At 44.3% G+C, this 23,291-nt stretch overlaps 1 protein-coding gene across 1 annotated transcript; it reads left to right on the forward strand.

Moving 5' to 3' along the window:
* Positions 1–12,202: 12,202 nt before the first annotated feature.
* Positions 12,203–22,725, forward strand: LOC308511753 (ADP-ribosylation factor-like protein 13A; the record flags this gene model as incomplete). The annotated part of the gene is made up of 9 exons (XM_081081658.1): positions 12,203–12,258; positions 12,634–12,704; positions 17,499–17,748; positions 18,628–18,727; positions 19,237–19,427; positions 20,304–20,394; positions 20,489–20,741; positions 22,339–22,425; positions 22,644–22,725. The coding sequence occupies 9 exons, from the start codon at positions 12,203–12,205 to the stop codon at positions 22,649–22,651; spliced, it is 1,107 nt and encodes a 368-aa protein (XP_080937784.1). The 3' UTR covers positions 22,652–22,725.
* Between the last annotated feature and the right edge of the window lie 566 nt (positions 22,726–23,291).

Consider the following 23,291-nt stretch of genomic DNA (forward strand, 5'->3'; position numbering starts at 1 on the left):
GAGACCCACGGCCTCTTAGGGCAGGGCTGAGGATCAGCCCTAGCTGTTTGCTCCGCCCTGTTGATTCACTGAGACCCTGCCCCACCCAGCTGCAGGAAGAGGCTTTTACATATGAATGGCCTGGCCCTTTGCAATATAAAATTACCTAAGAAACTGCAGCTGGGTCAGAGAGACCCAGAACATCCAAAAGAAGGCCCAAGGCCCCACAGCAGCTTGCATTGTTTCACAGCTGGGCCTCATCTGGGCACCTCCAAACTCCAAACAAAGAAGAGGAATCTGCAGATCTCTACATAGCTCCTGCTGGGTAGACTCAGGCAGAGGCTAAATTACCACCTCCTTAGAGATCCAAGAGCCAGTGTATCCAGTGGTCAGAGTGGGACCATCCAGATTACAACTCCTCAGATCCATAAGAAACACACTCAGGGGTCAGACTCAGTGACCACCAAAGCCCCACTGAAGCAAGTCTTGCCCCAGAAGGGTGTCTCCAGCACAGAAGTTCTCCCACTGTAGACACAGCTGTTTCTCACAGCCAATTGGCCTGGAGGTCAATTCCTCCCAGTGATACCAACAACAATCAAGACTTAACTACAACAAGACTGTGCACACAGCCCACAAAGGGGTGTACCAAGAGTGTCCACATCAGGTAATTGGGGAGGCTGAGCCACTGGGGCCTATAGGACACCTAGCACAGAAAGCCACTCTATCAACACAGGTAAGCAGCCAAAATGCAGAGACAAAGAAACAGGTCACAAATGACAGAAATGGAGGAAAGCAAACTTCTGGATATAGAGTTCAAAACTACAGTTATAAGGTTTCTCAAGAATTTTCTAGAAACTGTCAATAAATTTAGGGAGACCCTTGATAAATCTAGTGAGACCCTCAAGGATATGAAAAAGGACCAACTAGAAATTAAGCATACATTGACTGAAATAAAGAATAATATACAGAGATCCAACAGCAGACGAGAGGATCGCAAGAATCAAGTCAAAGATTTGAAATATGAAGAAGCAAAAAACACCCAACCAGAAAAGCAAAAAGAAAAAAGAATCCGGGGAGAACCAAGATGGCGGCATAGGTAAACACCGGAGATTGCTGCCTTGCACAACCACTTCAAAAATACAACTAAAAGACGGAACAGACATCACCAAGAACCACAGGAAAGCTGGCTGAGGGTAATTCTTCAACTAGAAGGAAAGAGAACAGCATACCGAGACTCAGAGGAGGCGCAGTGCGGAAAATACAAAGGTGCAGAGGTGCGCGCGGAGTGGGCTGGTGGCTGAGGGTGCGGTTGTCATTCTCAGTCGGGAGGGAGTCTCAGGCTCTGAGCTCCAGTTCTGGGCGAGTCTCTAGGGACCCAGACTCAAACAGGAGAAGCAGGACTGTCTGGCATCGGTCGGAATGCAAGGGCAGCTTTCATTCCGAGGTTTGCAGCGGTTGCTGGGACTCTGAGAGGCAGAGCCTCTGGGGATGGGACTGAGAGCAGCCATAACTGCTCCCTCTGCCCGCCCTGTTTGATCCCGTGCGACCCGCCCCGCCCCGCCCAAGCCCGGCGCAAAGGCTAGGTTAGCACCTCCCCAGAGGACAGAAGTTTTCCCACTGCAGACACAGCTGACTCTCACAGCCAGTTGGCCTGGAGGTCAAATCCCCCCACTATTAACTACAACAATCAAGGCTTAACTACAACAAGACTGCGCACAAAGACCACTAGGGGGTGCACCAAGAAAGCACAAAAAATGCGGAGACAAAGAAACAGGACAAAATTGTCAATGGAAGATATAGAGTTCAGAACCACACTTTTAAGGTCTCTCAAGAACTGTCTAGAAGCCGCCGATAAACTTAATGAGATCTACAAGAAATCTAATGAGACCCTCGATGTTATGATAAAGAACCAACTAGAAATTAAGCATACACTGACTGAAATAACAAATACTATACAGACTCCCAACAGCAGACCAGAGGAGCGCAAGAATCAAGTCAAAGATTTGAAATGTGAAGAAGCAAAAAACACCCAACCAGAAAAGCAAAATGAAAAAAGAATCCAAAAATACGAAGATAGTGTAAGGAGCCTCTGGGACAGCTTCAAGCGTACCAACATCCGAATTATAGGGGTGCCAGAAGATGAGAGAGAGCAAGATATTGAAAACCTATTGGAAGAAATAATGACAGAAAACTTCCCCTACCTGGTGAAAGAAAGAGACTTACAAGTCCAGGAAGCACAGAGAACCCCAAACAAAAGGAATCCAAAGAGGACCATACCGAGACACATCATAATTAAAATGCCAAGAGCAAAAGACAAAGAGAGAATCTTAAAAGCAGCAAGAGAAAGAAACTCAGTTACCTACAAGGGAATACCCATACGACTGTCAGCTGATTTCTCAACAGAAACTTTGCAGGCCAGAAGGGAGTGGCAAGAAATATTCAAAGTGATGAATGCCAAGAACCTACAACCAAGATTACTTTATCCAGCAAAGCTATCATTCAGAATTGAAGGTCAGATAAAGAGCTTCACAGATAAGGAAAAGCTAAAGGAGTTCATCACCACCAAACCAGTATTATATGAAATGCTGAAAGGTATCCTTTAAGAAGAGGAAGAAGAAGAAAAAGGTAAAGATACAAATTATGAACAACAAATATGCATCTATCAACAAGTGAATCTAAGAATCAAGTGAATAAATAATCTGATGAACAGAATGAACTGGTGATTATAATAGAATCAGGGACATAGAAAGGGAATGGACTGACTATTCTTGCGGGGGAGAGGGGTGTGGAGATACAGGAAGAGACTGGACAAAAATCGTGCACCTATGGATGAGGACAGTGGGTGGGGAGTGAGGGCGGAGGGTGGGGTGGGAACTGGAAGGAGGGGAGTTAATGGGGGGAAAAAGAGGAACAAATGTAATAATCTGAACAATAAAGATTTAATAAAATAAAAAAGAAAAAAGAATCCAAAAATATGAAGATAGTGTAAGGAGCCTCTGGGACAGCTTCAAGCATACCAACATCCGAATTATGGGGGTGCCAGAAGAAGAGATAGAGCAAGATATTGAAAACCTATTTGAAGAAATAATGACAGAAAACTTCCCCTACCTGGTGAAAGAAACGGACTTACAAGTCCAGGAAGTGCAGAGAGTCCCAAACAAAAGGAATCCAAAGAGGACCACACCAAGACACATCATAATTAAAATGCCAAGGGCAAAATACAGAGAATCTTAAAAGCAGCAAGAGAAAAACAGTCTGTTACCTAAAAGGGAGTACCCATACGATTGTCAGCTGATTTATCAACAGAAACTATGCAAGCCAGAAGGGAGTAGCAAGAAATATTCAAAGTGATGAATAGCAAAAACCTACAACCAAGATTATTTTATCCAGCAAAGCTATCATTCAGAATTGAAGGTCAGATAAAGAGCTTCACAGATAAGGAAAAGCTAAAGGAGTTCACCACCACGAAACCAGTATTATATGAAATGCTAAAAGGTATTCTTTAAGAAGAGGAAGAAGAAAAATGTAAAGATAAAAATTATGAACAATAATACATATCTATCAACAAGTGAATCTAAAAATCAAGTGAATAGAAAATCTGATGAACAGAATAAACTGGTGAATATAATAGAATCAGGGGCATAGAAAGGGAGTGGACTGACAATTCTCAGGGGGAAAGGGGTGTGGAGGGTGTGGGAAGAGCCTGGACAAAAATCATACACCTATAGATGAGGACAGTGCTGGTGTGGGGGGTGGTAAGGGCAGAGGGTGGGGTGGGAACCGGGTGGAAGGGAGCTATGGGGGAAAAAAGAGGAACAGCTGTAATAATCTGAACAATATTGATTTAATAATAAAAAAAAAGTGTGTGTGTATACTGGGGAAATTTAGAAAGCCACAGGCATATCTAGGGAAAAATACATACTTAGAAAAGACTTTAAGGTTTCACCTCTGGTTAATTTCCAAGTTGAGTTCAAGCAAGAAGTGAAGTCTAAGTCCAAGGTGTAAACAGTCTGAATACGGACTGAAGGAGTCCCTGAACACAGAGCCAAACTGAAAAGACTGAAAAAAGTGAAATTTTTGTTTGTTTTAGGTCCTAGTGTTCCAAGAAATTTTTTCAAAATACTAGGTGAAAATGAGCTATAATATAGACTTCAGTGACAACACATAACATGGAATACAGTTTTTGCAAAAATGATTTGGAAAGATCACTAAATAAACAAATGACAACAACCCTCAACAATCAAAAACAGAAAACCCAGGGGAATGAGGAGAAGGTGATTACCAGAGTTACCACATTATTTATATACTAGTAGCCCGGTGCACAAAAATTTGTGCACTCGGGGAGGGGGGTTGTCCCTCAGTTATTAAACATTTTATGGCACAACACTGACCACATTGGTGGTGGTGGTGGTCTTGTCAGAATGTGTTATATTATGCAGATGAAAATCTATTTAAACAGATTTGATGTAGATATTTTCAAAGATGGAAGAATTGTCCCTGTCAACTATTTTAGTTGATTCATATCTTCACTAATTGTCATCATTGCAAAGTTTTCAGTCCCCATATGGATTGCTGGATATAATAGGTCATGCACTGTCCCTGTCCTTTGTAGCCTTTGTGACCTTAAGGACTCTAGTTTTCCATTTATATGTTTAAGTACCAACCTTACTGGCTTAAAAATGTAAGCTTTTAACACTGCTCTCTGTTCCGTATCCTTCCGATGAAAAGTGGAGTTGGGTTGCAGCACAGGAGAGAAATTCAGAAGGGGAATATTGAAGTCATGACTACAGTAGGAGAAGAGGGAACCTATTTCCCTGGCCACAGGCGCTGGCGCTCTGGACCACAGGGCTGGCAGCTTCTCCGGATGGCTGCAGCCTGGGACCTCAGGCGGGTGGCTTGTCCGTCTCCTGGGCTGCAGCCAGCTGTAGGTGCTGGCACCTGGACCAAAGGTGGGCGGCTTCTTCTTCTGGTGGCTTCTTCTTCTTCTTCTGTGCTTCCAGGGAGGGCAGTCAGTTATGTGTATATGTGTGTGCATGCAAACATAGGTATGTACACATGTGTATGTGGAAATCTGCTGGGCAAGTCAAAACCATAGAGGAGTTGCCCCCTATCTCTTGAATCTTCCAGAGATATCCCCCACTTTTTTATTTTATCACTATTGGAGACTCAGTATTTGCAGCCAGCAAGCCAGTAACTCTCTCAGTGTCTATTTTTGACTTCTTCTTTTCCTGTCTGTCTTCCAACCCCTAATCATATTTCCACCTGGATGCATCATATTTACTCCCAATATGCTGTATGGAGAAGGAGTCAGGATGCTGTCTTCCCATGAATAGTACTCAGTAACAAATCAATTGCATTTTAGTTGGGCAATGCCTCTACCCACCCTTCAAATCCCTTCCACCATGCATTTCTGTTTCCCTTTTTGTTTGTTGGATTGTTCTGCTGCTCCTTCTCCTCACCCCACCACCCTTGGATTGTGATTCAAAATTCTTTTACATTGTCAAGAAATTATTAAAAATACAGGTACTTTGAAAAAAAAATACAGGTACTTCTCTGATCACCGGTGGGGGACAGGAGGGGGGAGGCAGGGAAGAGGCGGCTGCTGGCCCCCCAAGATCTATGTGGCAGCACACATAGAGGCCAGGACCCAGTCTCATGGGTTTTACCCACGTAGTTTGAAAGGTGTTCGAGATCTACATGGTGGCCAGAACCTGGTCTCATGGGGTTTGCAGTTTGAAAGGTGCTCACGATCTACGTAGTGGCTAGGACCCGGTCTCAGGGGGTTTGCAGTTCAATCTACATGGGCGGTCAGGACCCCTTCTCATGGGGTTTTACCTGTGCAGTTTGCAAGGTGCTCGCGATCTCCGTGGCAGGCAGGACCCGGTCTCAGGGGGTTTTCAGTTCGATCTATGTGGGCGGTCATGACCTGGTATCATGGGGTTTTACCCCCGCAGTTTGAAAGGTGCTTGCTATCTACTTAGGGGTCAGTGCCTCCTCTTCCCTGCCGCACCCTGCTTCTCCAATCCTGACTGGGGGGCGGGGCAAAGGCCCCCCGCTTCTCTGATCACAGGATGGGACCCAGGACATTGTCCCTGCTTCTCCGATCACACCTGGGGGGACAGGCCAAGGCCCCCGTTTCTCTGAGCACTCCTGGGGGGGGCGGGCAAAGGCCCCCACTTCTCTGATCACAGGATGGGACCCAGGACATTGTCCCTGCTTCTCCGATCACACCTGGGGGGACAGGCCAAGGCCCCCGTTTCTCTGAGCACTCCTGGGGGGGCGGGCAAAGGCCCCCACTTCTCTGATCACACCTGGGGGGCCGGCCAAAGGCCTCCGCTTCTCTGATCACTGCATAGGGGTCCAGGCAAAGGCCCCCGCTTCTCTGATCACACCTGGGGTCCGGACAAATGCCCCGGTTTCTCTGATCACTGGAGAGTGGACCAGGCAAAGGCCCTGCTTCTCTGATCATGCCTGTGGGGCCGGGCAAAGGCCCCCACTTCTCTGATCACACCTGGGGGGCCGGCCAAAGGCCTCCGCTTCTCTGATCACTGCATAGGGGTCCAGGCAAAGGCCCCCGCTTCTCCGATCACACCTGGGGGAACAGGCCAAGGCCCCCGTTTCTCTGAGCACTCCTGGGGGGCCGGGCAAAGGCCCACACTTCTCTGATCACGCCAGGGGGGCCGGCCAAAGGCCTCTGCTTCTCTGATCACTGGATAGGGGGCCAGGCAAAGGCCCCCACTTCTCCCATCACACTTGGGGAGCCGGGCAAAGGCCCCCACTATCCGCTCACGCCTGGGGGGCCGGCCAAAGACCCCCGCTTCTCCGTTCACTGGCTGAGGGTCCAGGTAAAGGCCCCAGTTCTCCGATCATGCCTGGTGGGCCGAGCAAAGGCCCTAGTTTCTCGGATCATGCCTGTGGGTCTGGGCAAATGCCCCCTCTTTTCCGCTCACTGGCTTGGTGCCCTGGCAAAATCCCCCGCTTCTCTGATCACTGGGTGTGGGGCCGGGCAACGGCCCCTGCTTCTCCATCATCCCTGCGGGGTGGGCAAAGGCCCCAGTTCTCTGAATATGCCTGGGGGACTGAGCAAAGGCCCCAGTTTCTCGGATCATGCCTGCGGGTCCGGGCAAAGGCCCCCGCTTCACCAATCATACCTGGGGGGCGGGGCAAAATCCCTGCTTCTCTGATCCGGCTGTGGGGCCAGGCAAAGGCCCCCCCCCCTTCTCTTATCACTGGCTGGGGGTCCAGGCAACGGCCTCTGCTTCTCCATCATCCCTGAGGGGCAGGCAAAGTTCCCAGTTTTCTGATTACTGGCTTGGGGACCAGGCCAAGGCCCCAGCTTCGCCCATCACGCCTGAGGGGCGGGGCCAAGTCCCGCTTCTCCTATCGTGCCTGGGTGGCCAGGCAAAAGCCCTCATTTGTGTGATCACTGGATGGGGGGCCGGGCAAAGTCCCCGCTTCTCTGATCACTCCATAGGGGGGGGGGGGGGGAAGGCCCGAGCTTCTCCGATCATCGCTGAGTGGCCGGGCAAAGGCCCCTTCTCCTTGATCACACCTGGGGGGCCGAGAAAAAGCCCCAGCTTCTCGGATCATGGCTGCGCTCCCGGACAAAGGTCCCCGTTTCTCCGATCACTGGCTGGGGGCCAAGGCAAAGGCCCAGGTTCTCCGACCATGCCTGGGGGGCCGAGCAAAGGCCCCAGTTTCTCGGATCATGCCTGGGGTCTGGGCAAAGGCCCCCGCTTCTCCCATCACATCTGGGGGGCCGGACAAAGGCCCCTGCTTCTCTTATCACAGGCTGGGGGCCAAGGCAAAGTCCCTGGTTCTCCGATCATGCCTGGGGGGGCGAACAAAGGCCCCAGCTTCTCGGATCATGCCTGGGCAGCCGGGAAAGGCCCCTGCTTCTTTGATCACACCTGGGGGGACAGATAAAGGACCCCGTGACTCTGATCACTGGCTGGGGACCCGGGCAAAGGCCCCTGCTTCTCTGATCATGCCTGGTGGGCCGGGCAAAAGCCCCCACTTCTCAGATCCAGCTGTCGGGCCAGGCAAAGGCCCCTGCTTCTCTGATGATGCCTGTGGGCCTGGGCAAAGGCCCCCGCTTCTTTGATCACACCTGGGCGGCCGGACAAAGGCCCCCGTTTCTCCGATCACTGGCTTGGGGTCGGGCCAAGGCCCCCGTTTCACTGGTCACGCCTGGGGTGCGGGGAAAAAGGCCCTGCTTCTCTGATTCCGGCTGTGGGGCCAGACCAAGGCCCCCGCTTCACCGATCACGCCTGAGGTCCGGGCAAAGGCCCCCCTTCTCTGATCACTGGATGGGGGGCCAGGCAAAGGCCTTTGCTTCTCCCATCATCCCTTAGGGGCGGGGCAAAGAACCCAGCTTATCGGATCATGCCTGGGCGGGGCACCTGCATTAGGCAACCAATCACTGAATCTCTCTCACCTCTCTCTCTCTCTCTCTCTCTCTCTCTCTCTCTCTCTCTCTCTCCTCCCTCCCTCTCTCCCACCTTCCCTCTCTCCCGCTCTCCCTTCCATTCTTTCTAAAAATTAATGGAAAATTATCGAGTAAGGATTAACAACAACAAAATAATAGGGAAAACTGGGTTCAGGGAATATGGGAACTCTCTGTAGTGTCTTTGTAATTTTTCTATATATCTAAAACCATTCTAAAATAAAGTTTATTTTTTAAAAGTTCACTAAATAACTTTTTACAGGGATAGGTGGTTACTAGTCTTATTGTGGTGATCACATCATAAAGTATATAAATGTCAAATCACAATGTTGAACACCTGAAACTAATATAATATTGTATGTCAAATTACTTTTTAAAAAGTTCACTGAAAAAAATAAGTGCGGTATAGTTTGGCTAGAAGAGATGGAAAGGCCAAGAGCAGGGCAGTTTCTCTGATACCAGAGGTCTTCTCACTCACATAGCCTGTAAGACCCTTAACCTAATATATATGAACACTGAAGCCAGACCACCTGGGTTTCAATTCTGACTTATCACTTACTAGCCAGGTAACCTTGAACCTCATCCTATCTCTCTTTTTAAAATTTACTCTACTATACTGTTAATTGTTACTTTTGTACTCTTTCTACTCATTAAAAAAAATGTTTGCTGTGAACCTCATCTTGTAAAAATAGGAATGATAGCCCCCACTTTTTGGTCATTTTGTAATAATGACCAAATTAAATGCGTTAATATGTATAAAGTGCCTAAATGAGTGCTGGCACATTGTAAATTCTGTGTCAATACTTTGTAAACTAAAAAAAAATATATATGATGACTAAAAATTCATTTATTAATCATCTGTACATCGTACAAGGTAGGGAGATGTGAGTTTGTTTGCTATGAACCAGGCAGTGGTTGCCATAGATATGTCAGAACATTGACAGTCATTGTTAGGTCACTGCTATATTCTCATAAGTGGGCAACTGAGCTGTGTTAATCTGGCACAAAGGCTAGAAATCTCAACATATCTTCTATTACTCTACACATCTTATGTCTTCCATCCATAAAAAACCAGTAATCTGATCAGTAAGTAACCACCTCAAGGTAAGCAAAATATTATCATTATTACATTCTACAGATAAGAAATCTAAAACTGTACATTGAATTTAGGTGATTTCATCCCAGAGTACCCAGGAGAGACACTGGAAATGAAAGGATCAATAATCCCTAGTCTAAACATTTTCTTCCTTGGTTATCCCATTAATCCTCCCTTAGGATAAGGGTTTTTTTAAAATCTTTCTTTGAGAGTATTACAAATGTCCCGGTTTTCCCCCCCTATTGTCCTCCTCCACCCTGCTCCTGCCCCATCCCAGGCCTTCACCACCCTACTGTCTGTGTCCATAGGTAAGATCTTTGGTTAATCTCTTCCCATTTTCCCTCCCCCTTTCCCTCTTAGATTCATCAGTCTGTTCCATGCTTCCAAACTTCTGATTCTGTTTTATTCACCAGTTTACTTGGTTCATTAGATTTCTTGTTCATTTATTTTGATTTTTTAGATTCAATTGTGGATAGATATGTATTTATTGCCATTTTATCATTCATATTTTTTGTTTCTTCTTCCTCTCCTCCTCCTCATTCTCCTTCTTTCTTCTTCTTCTTCTTCTCCTCCTCCTCCTCCTCCTCCTCCTTCTCCTCCTCCTCCTCCTCCTCCTCCTCCTTCTTCTTCAATAATACCCTTCAACATGTCATGTAATACTGGTTTGGTGGTGATGAACTCCTTGACCTTTTTCTTATCTGTGAAGCTCTTTATCTGACCCTCAATTCTAAATGAGAGCTTTGCTGGGTACAGTAATCTTGGTTGTAGGTCCTTACTATTAATCACTTTGAATATTTCTTGCCACTCTCTTCTGGCCAGCAAAGTTTCTGTTGAGAAATCTGACAGTCATATGGGTGCTCCCTTATAGGTAACTAACTTCTTTTCTCTTGCTGTTTTAAGATTCTTTCTTTGTCTTTAACCCTTGGCGTTTTAATTATGATGTGTCTTGGTGTGGGCCTCTTTGGGTTCTTCTTGTTTGGGACTCTCTGCGCTTCCTGAACTTGTAAGTCTATTTCTTTCACCAGGTAGGGGAAGTTTTCTATCATTATTTCTTCAAATAGGTTTTCAATATCTTGCTTTCTCTTGTCCCCTCTGGCACGCCCATAATTGGAATGATGGTATGTTTGAAGTTGTCCCAGAGGCTCCTTACACTATCTTCATATTTTTTGATTCTTTTTGCTCTTCTGATTGGGTGTTTTTTGCTTCCTCATATGACAAATTGTTGGTTTGATTCTTGGAATCTTCTACTCGACTGTTAAATCCCTATAACTTGTTTTTTGTGTGTTTTGTTTTGTTTTGTTGATGTGTGTGTGTGTGTGTGTGTGTGTGTGTGTGTGTGTGTGTGAATAAGGTGCAAAACTGCCATTCTCTGGAGCATTTTCTCAATCCCTTGAGATTGTGTTTCCTGAAAATTGTCAATGGTTTGGTTCAAATAAACTCACAAAAATTCCCTGTAGATTTTCATGTTTCTTATGTTGACAGTTCTAATCTCAATTTGCCATTACCAGATAGGCACACTGGGGCACTGTATCAGCCTCTCAAGTGGAGAATATGACTGTGGAAAGTGCCTAGGACAGGGCCTACTATGTATCAAGGACAAATGGTATCTATAATCCCAGTGGATATGGCCACCTAAATGTACAGGTAGAGAATGCCACTGTGTAAATGAATATGCACAAGTAGGTGGAGCCAATGCTCAGGCAGCTGGCTTCCTCCCTGCTCTGCTAGTGGGAATGTGAAATGTTACAGCCACTTGGGAAAACAGTCTGGCACTTGCTCAAAAGTTTAAATGTAGAGTTATATGACCCAGTGACGACACTTCTAAGTATATGTACCCATGAAAACTGAAAACATATGTCCACAAAGTTGTACAAAAATGTCTATAGCAGCATTATTGACAAGAGCCAAATGACCATAAACTAATGAATAAACAAAAAGTGGTATATCCATACAATGGGATATTATTCAGCCATAAAAAGGAACAAAATACTAATATATGCTACAACATGGATGGACCTTGAGGTGGTTGTCTAAATTATCCTTTTTACTTAGGTATTCACTTCCGAATATTGTTGCACTTTGAAAACTACTGGTGAGATTATGTAACTCCCTGGGAATCTTTGAGAGTGGGGCACCTGGACTGATGTTTGCAATCTATTAGACTAGATGATCTCTAAGGTTCCTTACAGCTCTAGGAATTTTATGAAATCTATGACAATGGCTCACCAACATTTTTTAAGCAGAGGCAATAAGAGAACCAAGAATAGTAGATAGTTGTCACTTAGAACAGGTTTCCCAATAAATAGGTCCTTGAAATCTCAGCTGGTTCTTCTCCGAAGCTTCACTTCACCCCACCTAAGGTTGAATGAAGATATTCCCAACAGGGATGATCTACGGCTGAAGGGAAGGTCACAGCTGATGCCATCGTGCCTGTGTAGGTTGCTTTAACAAGAAACCATCCCATTTTGCAGGAATATGCCAGTAGAATTGAGGATTACCCATCCCTCGCTCTATGACATTTATAGATAAGGGTGGCTAGAATGAAGTAATGGACTTGTGTCAGTACAAGGCTTTCTGTTTATCAGCACCTATGTCATCATAAACTGACAAGTTCAATGTTAATGGCGGGGCTGATTTCTTATTTACTTGTTTCCCTTAATATTACAGAACGAAGCTGAATCATGTTCAAGATAATGACATCCTGCGGGCCTCAAGAAGATAGGAATGAAACACGAAGGTAATATTGTAATTATTTCCCCAGACCTACTCCACCATTTCCTCCAATGTATCTGCCCACAGTCCCACATGGGACAAATCATGATATATATTGTTAGGGGAAGTGATTAGTCTGTCTGCATGCAAGATTGAGGACAAGGTTTGAAGAGAATGGCTAATTCTGCAAGGCAGGTGACTCGGGAAGAAACACATCCTTGGAGACCTTGGGAAGGGATTCCTATATAACCTTCTACCACCTTGGCTGTGCCTTTTATGATACATATATTGGGACTACTGTAGGAAGATCCCCAAACACCAAAGAAGAATAGACTTCTTTGTTTAGCTTAAGAACTAACTGTTTTTAAGGCTTTGGCTCATTTTTCTTTTCCATTAATAGGAATGTGACCATCATCATCATCGGTCTGGAGAATGCAGGCAAAAGTCTACTTACGGAGGCCTTCCGCAGACGTAAGGAACTAAGAGCATTAGACATTGGTTTAGGTCTCTCAAGGGCCCCAGTGACCAATGAAATAATTATTCCTTCCTAGCTTTACTTCACAGCCCTCAGGTTGCCTCTTTTGAAGATAAGCACTCTCCAACACACATACACAATCCTTTCCTGGGGCATTATCAGCTTGTTTATGTAATGTCTGTCACCGTCTCCCTTTACAAGATATCCTAATTCAACATCCTCACATAGTGTCAGTATGAATGGATTCAAACTATGTAAAACACTGCAGTCAATTATGAAGGATAGCATGTTTGAAAAAGTGTCTCATTTCAGAGCTCAATTAAAGTGGATTTTGGTCTTAAGAAGTTTAATGACATTAAATACTTTGTGACAGTTAATATAGAGGGTTGGAACTTGTGAAATGTTGTCAATTCAGAGATATGCAAGTTTAATACCAGACCTCCAGTTTAATACCTTGACATTTCAAGAAGCAGTTACACAGAATTGAAGGGAGCTACTATTCTAGTTGTGAAGACACAGCTAAATGCTAGTCAAAGAGCCCAGCACACAGGCTGGCATAAGATTCTCTCTATTGATGTTTATTAAATAAAAGTAGGGGTATGATGATGTGGCTGAATTTTATATCATTTAGAAGCCTTCAGCAAAGTACAGGAAAGGGCTAACCTGACTCCTCTGCCATTGGTGTACTGGAATCCTGCAGCAATTTTCTTGAACTACAGCAACAGGCTGCTGGCTGATCTTTCCATCTCTAGCTGTCTCCCCAGCATTCAGTCAACACAGTTGCCTGAAGGACTGAATACAAAAATCTGATCATGGCACTTTCTTCGGTTCAAAAGCATTTAATACCTCCCCACTGTATTCAAAATAAAATTTAAGTTCCTAGAGGCACACAGGATCCTCTATGATTTGCTTTCTGACTTCTCTCCCAGCTTCATTTCTCATGCTCTCTGCATGTGACCTGATAGAGCCAAAACAAATGACTTGCCATTCCTCTGCCATCATACTGATCTATTTCACATACCTATGCCTTCTATAATGCTGTCCTACTACCTAGCATTTCATCCTCTCCATTATCTACCTGAGAGGAGCCCTGGAATCTCTATTTTAAGAACTCTCCAGGTGTTTTTGATGGGCAGCCAGCTTTGGGAAGCACTCTTCCATAATTAGCCATATGCTATTTTGTCTTTGAGAATAGTATCTGCTTTCCATTCTGACTTCTAGAGGATAGAGCCTGGAGTTGTGAATTCATTCACAGGGAAGTTTCTAATGGCCAAGAAGCAAAGCTCCACTGCTGTCACATTCTAAGGAATGTCTCAGTCCATACAGGACTACTACAGTCAATCTATTAGGCTGCTCTGTACACAATATGCAACAGCTCACCTCTCCTGTTCCTGCAAATGTTTATGATTGCAGATAACAGCCTAGGAAGGAAATACCAATCTATAAGTAGTAACTTGTGTTACTATAAGTAGTAACTTTGAAGCTATAAACTATCTGTGATCTGAAGCCATTATTCTCAATGACAGCATATACTATAACTGTTTTGTCTGGAAAGGTCACATGGGGTGAAAAACCCAAGGATGAGCATAAGTAGGTGCCCTAAATGAGGGAATTTAGGGCAGTGCCTCTCAGATCTGGCTATACATTTCAATAACCTGGGAAGCTTTTAAAAATGAACATGATGCTTGAGCCCCACCCCAGATCTATGGCATCAAACCTTCAGAGGAGGAGACCTAGTGTCATAGTTTTTTAAAAGCTCCATAGGTGATCCTTAGCATAGTGAGCACTAAAAGCCAAAAATGAGAATAATGTGGGATGCTTTTACACTTACTTAGTGGGACCTGTAGGCTCAGACACTTTGGACTAGGGGGCGGGGCATGGAATCAAAATCTAACAAGGAGCACCAGATGATGCTGAGACACAACAGGCATGGATGTCTTTGCTCTTTAGGGTAGTGGGTCTCAAACTTTAAAGTGCGGAAGTATCACCTACAGATTTTGTTAAATATAGCAGTTTGTTAAACATGCAAATACTTGGGTCCCAGCATAGAGATTCTGCTTCAATTGGTGTAGGGTAGGCCTTTATCATCGCCAAGTAACTCAGAAGCCAACAGTACCCGGACTGTTGTGTTTTATGGGATATAGGAATGAATTAGACTCATTACCTGTCCTCAGGGAGTTTATGAATTAACAGAGGAGATAAGAGAAATGTAAAGTGTCAGGGAACAACAACTTCTCACAGCTTCTAGGGTTGCCAACAATAGATTGCATTATTGAAGGAATTGGTAAGGTTTCAAGTAAAAAGAAAAAATAACTAAGGAAAATGTTTTGATTAGACAGGGAAAAATAACTTAAAGCTTGCCTTCATGCTGGAAACAAAACTATCTTTATTCGCTTATTATTTTAAGTAGTGTAATGCGAGACATAGCAAATATCACATCAAAGTTGTGACTGAAAATTTTATGTTATCTGAAAGCTATAATTAAAAAGAGCATTGACTAACATGAAAACAGAAGTTATAAGATCACATTAAAATCTAATAATGATAATATATGCATATATATATATATATGTAAATGTCTATATAATCATACATTACCAACGATCTGAAAGCATCTTACTAACTTCTCAGCTAAATGATTCATTCTGGCAATCCTAATGAAAATGTCACAAGTAGATCTGAGATTAGAAATAGAAAGCTGCTGATTCTGGTCTTAGAACTCCCGAGTCTGAGTATAGAGAATCTATAAAATCATTTTGCTGCTTATGTGGGCAGAAATCTAGGTCAGAACTTTCAGTTCAACAGACTGGAATTTGTAGAAAGATTGTCCTTTTGAACTGCACTTCTATGGGGGCAGAATAGGTATGGAATGCCCTATGGCAGTGGTCGGCAAACTCATTAGTCAACAGAGCCAAATATCAACAGTACAACGGTTGAAATTTCTTTTGAGAGCCAAATTTTTTAAACCTAAACTATATAGGTAGGTACATTGTTATTAACTTAATTAGGGTACTCCTAAGCTGGCCTTTGCTAAAATAATAATAAAGCCACCAACACAAAATAATTACAATTCTTAAATGGATGACAAAAATACCTGCAGGATTTGCAGCTGGTTGGACAAATACAGGTAACTTTATGCTTCGAGTAGGTACTTTTGTCACCCGCGCGGGATCTGCGGACGCGACTAGCACTAACCACTGCACAATGAGACTGCTGACTGACTGGCTCACTCAACTCCTGCATGAATCGCGCGCCTCCCTTGCGCTGCCTATCCCTCGGCACGCCTGCGCCATGTCTCCCATCGCCCGACCAACACCCCCCCACTTCTTCTAACGCCACGCCTTCAAAATAGACTCTCCCAGGCCGGAAACCGACCTCTGCTCATGGGCCACCAAGTTTCAATTGCACTGTACGTGCGCGCCCACACGTGGTATTTTGTGGGAGAGCCACACTCAAGGGGCCAAAGAGCCACATGTGGCTCGTGAGCCGCAGTTTGCCGACCACTGCCCTATGGGACTGTATGATCTGGCCATGGCCTTGACAGGGCAAATGTATCTAAATTTGGCATGGTTTCTTAGAAGACATATGAAAAGTACTTCATACTTACCCACAATAACAGGCACCATAAACATGTATTGAACACCTACTGAGTGTAAACTAATGCAAAGCCCCTCCCTCATTATTTTAGTTGGGAAGCCATGGCATGCACAGAGGGAGGTGAATGACCAGCTTAACAGACCATGTGCTCAATGAGGGAGAGAAAGTGGAGTTGGGGTGGTCAGATAAGCTTCCCTAAAGAAGCCTTCCTGAGCCTTGAAAAAAGGGTAGGAGGGAAGAGCCTCCTGCTCATTCATTTATTCATTCATTCATCACATTCATTCAACAAATATTTATTGAGCACCTCTGCCCTTGGCATTGTGAATGTAGCAGTGAATAAAATTGAAAGGGTCCCTGTCCTATTGCAGTGTATAATCCAGATTAGCAAACCGTTGAATTTATAACACTGTCATATGTACTATTATAGTGATAAGCCCCGAAGAAAGGCACCTTACCCAGATTTGGGGGTGGGGGTGTGAGTTAGGAAAAAATTTCTAGAGGAAACAAGATCCAAATAGATGTTTAAAAATAGGTATTAACCAAGGAAAGAGCAATGTAAGAAATGTTCTAAGCTGCGAAAATAGCATCTTGTGAAGGCCCAGGGCACAAAAGAGCATGACATTCCTGTGTAGTGGGGGGAGAGTGAGCCAAGGAGCAGAGGGAAGAAAAGACTGGGTGTGTGCCAGGGACACTGTGGACACAAGACAGGGTAGAGATAGCGCTGGCAGGTTAGGAGGCAGAGGAGTCTGTATTCTCTCCTGGGAGCAGTGGCCACTCACTGAAGATTGCTGAGCCAGGAGAGGGTTGCCTGGGCAAAGTGCTGGTTTAGGAAAATGAATCCATGAGTGAACAGGATGGCAAGATGCCTCAGTAGCGTTCCTCAGGGCAGGCTCTAGTCAACATATTTTTTAACATATATTTTATTGATTTTTTACAGAGAGGAAGGGAGAGGGATAGAGAGTTAGAAACATCGATCAGCTGCCTCCTGCACACCCCCCACTGGGGACGTGCTGGCAACCAAGGCGCATGCCCTTGACCGGAATCGAACCTGGGACCCTTCAGTCCGCAGGTCGACGCTCTAGCCACTGAGCCAAACCAGCTATGGCTCTAGTCAACATTTGTTTAACAAATTCTTTCATCTAACTATATCCCTCTGCTTTGTGGTTGCTTCTCCTCTCTTCCCTTATGCACAGTACTTCCTACCAAGATAGACCGTTGTATGAACTCGAAACTGACTACAGTTCTGCTAGATGAATATGAAATTGCTATCTATGACCTGAATGGAGATATGAAGGGGCGAGAAGTCTGGCCCAACTACTATGCACAAGCACACGGGATTGTTTTTGTCCTGGATTCCAGCGACTTAGGACGCATGCAAGAAGTGAAGACCACTTTATCAAATCTTCTGTCTGATGCAAGAGTGGCAGGAAAACCCATCCTACTGTAAGCCTCTGCCTTTGTGCTCAATTTTCCCTTCCCATTTTGTGCCTTCAGATGACAAGTAGACAAAGGAAGAGCTGGGTGGTCCCTTTGTCACATCCAGCTAGATCTCCTCTTCCCTTCAGCTCAGTGTGTGTGTGGAGGGGGTAACCCAGTCCTCTGGGGTCTGTTTTGAAGAGCTACTTTCTACCACACGCTGCCATGGGTGAAAATGTTACCTAATTGTGCAAATGTAATTTTGAAAGCAAGCATCAAAGGGAAATGGAGAGTAATATCTGGATTTCCTACCTCCATCCCTTGACTCTTCCTGAAGATTGTCTTCCTGAATTTCTTTCTCTTTTTCTGCTTCAGTCTCTACCCCTGAAACCACCCCTATTTTGTATAATTGATGCCAATGTCCTGCTCCCTTCACAGACTGCCCAAGAGTCATGTAACTAGCACTGATTCCAGGGTGATACTTCGGACGGCCCAATCAATCATCACCCCCACTCCCTTTTTGCATTTTTTGTTCCTCATTAGCACCCCCAACTCAAGTATGAACAGAGTTTGGCAGAGGCTGTTTAAAAACTCCAAATCTGTTCATATCCCAGTTAGCAATTCTAATTAAAGTTTTATGGCATAGTGTAGAGATGAAGTGAGAAATTCGATCTGGGGATGATCTTGGATTCAAGTTATATGTGTGATTCTTTCCGTCATTGAGAATTGGCTAGGAAAATGTCTGGTTCATCTCATTGTGCATGTCTTTAAAGCTAGTTCTTGAATATGTAGCAACTGTACCATAACAGGTTCTCCCCCTATTTCCCTTCTTTCTTGCCCTTTGCCTCTATTTATGTTTTACTCTTCCTCTCTTCTTCCTACCCTCTCTCCTGTGCTCTGCTCTAGATTGGCCAACAAGCAAGACAAAAAGAATGCCCTCTTACCTTGTGATATTATTAAATATCTGGAAAGGATAATGAATGACAACAAGTTCGTTTGCCTTCTGGTAAGTGTCAACCCCTCCCCTCTTTTGCCCTCTCAAGCCCAGCTGATGCATACCTTGCACCACTCCATAATCAGCCCCATATGCTAGACCTCAGGCAAAGCCTCTTCCTGCCAGGTGATGCCTATAGTGGTGATTTCTGACTCGATGATGACAATATCCCACTCTTAACTACTCTCACCTATGTTTTCTTATTCGACTTCAAAATTGCTCTGTAAAGCTGGAAGCTTCAATATCCTCATTTTATGGATGAGGCTCAAAAACTCTGAGTTCCTTGCCCAAAGTCACATATCTAAGACATTACAGCACAACCACTTTATTGAATGACCTTAGCTTTTGTAGCTTTTATTTACATTCTCAGCTGTGGATACTGAGGTCTCCTAGGAAGTCTTAAAGCCTCTCTAGGCACTGCAGAGCTTATGTGTACCTCTGCTCCTTAGCTGAGAGTGGGAGGGACTGTGATCCCTAGTGGTCTCAGGTTCCTGAGCTGGAGTCTTCTCTTTTGGTCACAGGAACCCTGTTCAGCTATCCAAAACCTCCAAAGAAGTAATCATGAGCCCCTACTTGAAGGGCTGCGCTGGCTGGTAACTGCCATTCAGAATAAACAGGAAGAGCTGTGTTCTCACCAACAATCACTCACTTCAAGTATCGCCAACTCCAAGGAGGACACCACAGGCAACAAGGATGAGTGTGCATCATCCAGGTACTGAGCTGCCTCTATTAGGTTGATAAGGCCCAGCTGGCATGGCTCAGTGGTTGAGAGTCTACTCATGAACGGGGAGGTCACAGTTCGATTCCCGGTCAGGGCACGTGCCCGGGTTGAGGGCTCGATCTCCAGTGTGGGGCATGCAGAAGGCAGCCAATCCATGATTTTCTCTTATCTTTGATGTTTCTCTCTCTCTCTCTCTCTCTCTCTCTCTCTCTCTCTCTCTCTCTCTCTCTCTCCCTTCCTCTCTAAAATCAATAATAAAATACAATTTTTAAAAAGAACAGATGCAGGAATCAATATTCAACATAAGCAGGGAGTTCTGGGAGGTGCTTGGATTCTGTACGGTTCTGAGCAAGTCTTTCAAGATCAGTTGGCTCAAATGGGGCTAGGTCAGTGACCATACACTTTCCAGCATTGTTAGGTATATACCCGCCCCCGGCACAACTTGAGTGATCACATTAGTAGGATGAGTTGCAGAAAGGTAAAGCCAAACTATCAACATTAGAGCTTCTCCAAAACATGATTTTTATTCCCCAATTTGCCATGTGGAGAAGAAAAGGAACACAAGCCCCTTAAGGAACTTCTAGGCAATATTTTCTATATGAATGTCCTGGAGCCACCCCGCATTCTCTACTTGCAGTTCTCTGACCCAATAATAAGGAAATGTGGGGAGAAGAGGAATATGGAAAAGAAAAATAAGAAAACAGGAGGTGATCAAGGTTTTGAGGAATAAAAGGCTAAAATGTCTTGCTCTATTGTCCGCTTCATTGTTCAAATACATATGCAGGAATGGGGTAACAGGTGCATTTAATTAAGGAGCTTGAAGTGTGTCTATTTTCACTATTGCTTTGTCCTTTCTATGTTCCCCAGGTTTCCTACCAATGTAGAAATGACGGAAGAAAAAGAAGAGCTCCTAGGAAAACATTCAGTGGAAACTAGGCCTCTAAAGCCAATCCTAAAGGTAAATGACTCTTTAAATGTTATTGCCACAGGGACCAATCTCTAAACTGTTGGGCACCAACTGACTTTTCCCCCTTCATCTTCTTGCTGTACAGAAAGAAGGCTTAAGATTAACACCTAAAAAGAACGTATCAGTGACATTTGCCTTAGATGAACCCATGGAGGAAGGTGAATGTTCTAAGGTAACTGGAGCTCAAAACACTACCGAGCTTCACTACAACTATAGAGCTGACTTTCACTTCCCAGAAACTTACACCAATGATGAAGATGATTACGATGATTGCGATGATGACGACGACTGTGATGATGACGACGACTGTGATGATGACGACGACGATGTTTTTGAAGGTAATGCTAGATCAGTGGTTAGTCAGAGAAGAAAAGATACAGGTGTCCCAAAAAACGTATATTCACTTTGAATAATGATTAATTCCAATGGGTTAAATCTGAAAAGAAAGAAACATCAATTGAGCTATCAGCTGTTAAGTGTGTATACATTGTGGGGGGACACTCTATATAGAGACCTTCTTCTCACAATTTATAAAACATTCCTATTTTGAGTCTGAAACTCTTTTCTCATACTATGGTTGGTGGTCAGGAGAAGTGGATGAAGGACAGGGAGAGTCCTTGGGTACCACCACTTAGTACTCCAATATGATGGCTCAGCACTGGCTAACACAAGATCTTTGTCTGAATGGGTATAGGTTATCTTAAAAGTTACAATTTCCAGTGGCGGAGGTACAAATTGGCACAATCTTTATGGAGAGTACTTTGGTTGTCTTCTCCCTTTTGTTCTCACTCTTTCAATATATATATTGATAACTTTAAAAATGTGGAAACACTGTGAACCAATCATCTCATTTATTGATCTATATCCAAAGATAATTACACAAGTACCCCAACAAAGGATGCTTGAGATTGTCCAATTACAGTATTAGGTACAATAGCTAAACGTTATAAACAGGCTAAATGTCTAACAATGCAAAACAACTAAATAAAGTAGGGTACATCTACACAATGGAATACTGTACAGACATTAAAAGGGCTATTGTTGACATATTTACTGCCATGGAAAGTTTTCCACAACCTGATGTTTTGTTAGAGAAAAAGGCGAGTCAGAGGATAGCATGTGAAGCATGATGTTTACACATGCATAGACTATCTGGAGAAAAAATCACTGAAACAATAGCAGTGGTTTTCTCTAGGTGTGATATACTAGGAGAGAAGTAAAAGGCCTAGGCGCCTTTCTTTGTTTTTTTTTGTTTTATTGGAAATTTTCTTTTTATAACAAGCTATATGATTTTTCCCAATATAATAAAGGTATTAAAGAAAAATAGCTGTGAGGACTTGAAGGCCTATTGTTCTTGAGAGCTTGTTTGGAGGTTCTAGCAGGGGAGCGCAGCTACTCGTATACCCTTGACCGAAGACCGGTCCTCTCCTCGGGGGGGAAGGTCGTCCTCTTCGACCGAGCGCGCAGCTTCGGGAGGGATGCACATGGATCGGTGAGGGAGGAGGGGGACACCCGCCTAGCCAGCCAGATCAGCCGAATCAACCCTGGCGATCAATGGGGTGACAGATGTCGCAGCCAGATCGCCCTCACATCCAAGGCCTATTGTTCTTAATTGCCCCTCATTCTCAGTGTTTGCTGGGACCTCAGTCACCGTGATGGTCAAGTATCAATATTATAATCTCATCTCTGCTCTCCAAGGGATCTGGCCCTCAGGCTACCCCAGAGTCTTGGATTGTTATATCTATACGGAGGGGCCTGAACTTGGCCAGGGACACTGAAGAGGAGAGAGGCACTGATCTGAGATGAGGGGTGAAGATGAGAGCTGAGTAGAAGGAATCTGGTGGTAGAATAGAGGAAGTGTTTTTCTAGATATCTGAAATTACCCCTAAATCTCTGTACAAAATTGAAATCCATTTTTCTTTTCTATAACCTCAGAACCCAGACCAAAAAAGAGAATGCCTACCTGGTATGTAGAGGAGATGATGCTGGAAGATGCTTATGAAGACATCTTTGAAACCTGTGGTTAGTATTCCTTAAAGGAAGGGGATAAGGGAGAAAGCTAGAGTGAGAGAAAGTCTGAGTCCAGGCCAGAGGGTGGGTGCCTGGTGAGGTGGAGTCTACACTCCCTTAGAAAGTGGCCAATACCATCCTAGCCTGGAGTGGTCTGGGAAGGCAGGAAACCTGGAGCTTAGCTTTGCTTGCAGTGACTGGCTGTTTTCTGTCTCTTTGACTTTTAACAGAGTACTAAAGAGGAAAACCGAGGGACACAAAAAGAAAAAGCCAATATCCCACCCTCAATAAATACACTCATCTCCAGAACCATTAGGACGACTTCAGTTTTTTTTATTTCTATTTAACTAATACCTCTACAGTCCCATATAACTCCACCTACTCTAACATCGAATTCCTGAGAAATCCCATCCTTCCAGTACATCTATCCATCAAATGAATCTTACACCCATAGAGAGGCTCAAGAACAGCATCCGTTTGAGAATGACAACAACCTTGACAAAGAATAGAGACCTTACATCTTTGCACCCAGATGCTGCCGAGGAAGTCTATGAACAACGTGTCCTGGCTGACCGACTGAAATTGAGTCTTAGAGGTACAGGGCCAGTTTAGAATTACATTTTCCTCCTACAGTTTTAGTTTATAATGGGACTGGTAGAAATAGAATTTTTCTGCTGAGAATATAGTCTGCTGAATCATTTTTCATCATGCCTCCAAAAACAACTCAGTTTTAAATTCCCAGCCACTGTCAGTGAGGTCTGGCAATAACTCTTTTGCTGTCCCTTCAGGAACAGCGACAGCTGCCTCTCCTAACATTTTGGTTAGGTATGCCAAAACTGTACAAACTTGAACACACTCAACCCTCTATGCCAACAAGA

Source organism: Myotis nattereri (genome assembly GCF_964212035.1).
Source record: "Myotis nattereri genome assembly, chromosome: X".
Lineage (NCBI taxonomy): Eukaryota > Metazoa > Chordata > Mammalia > Chiroptera > Vespertilionidae > Myotis > Myotis nattereri.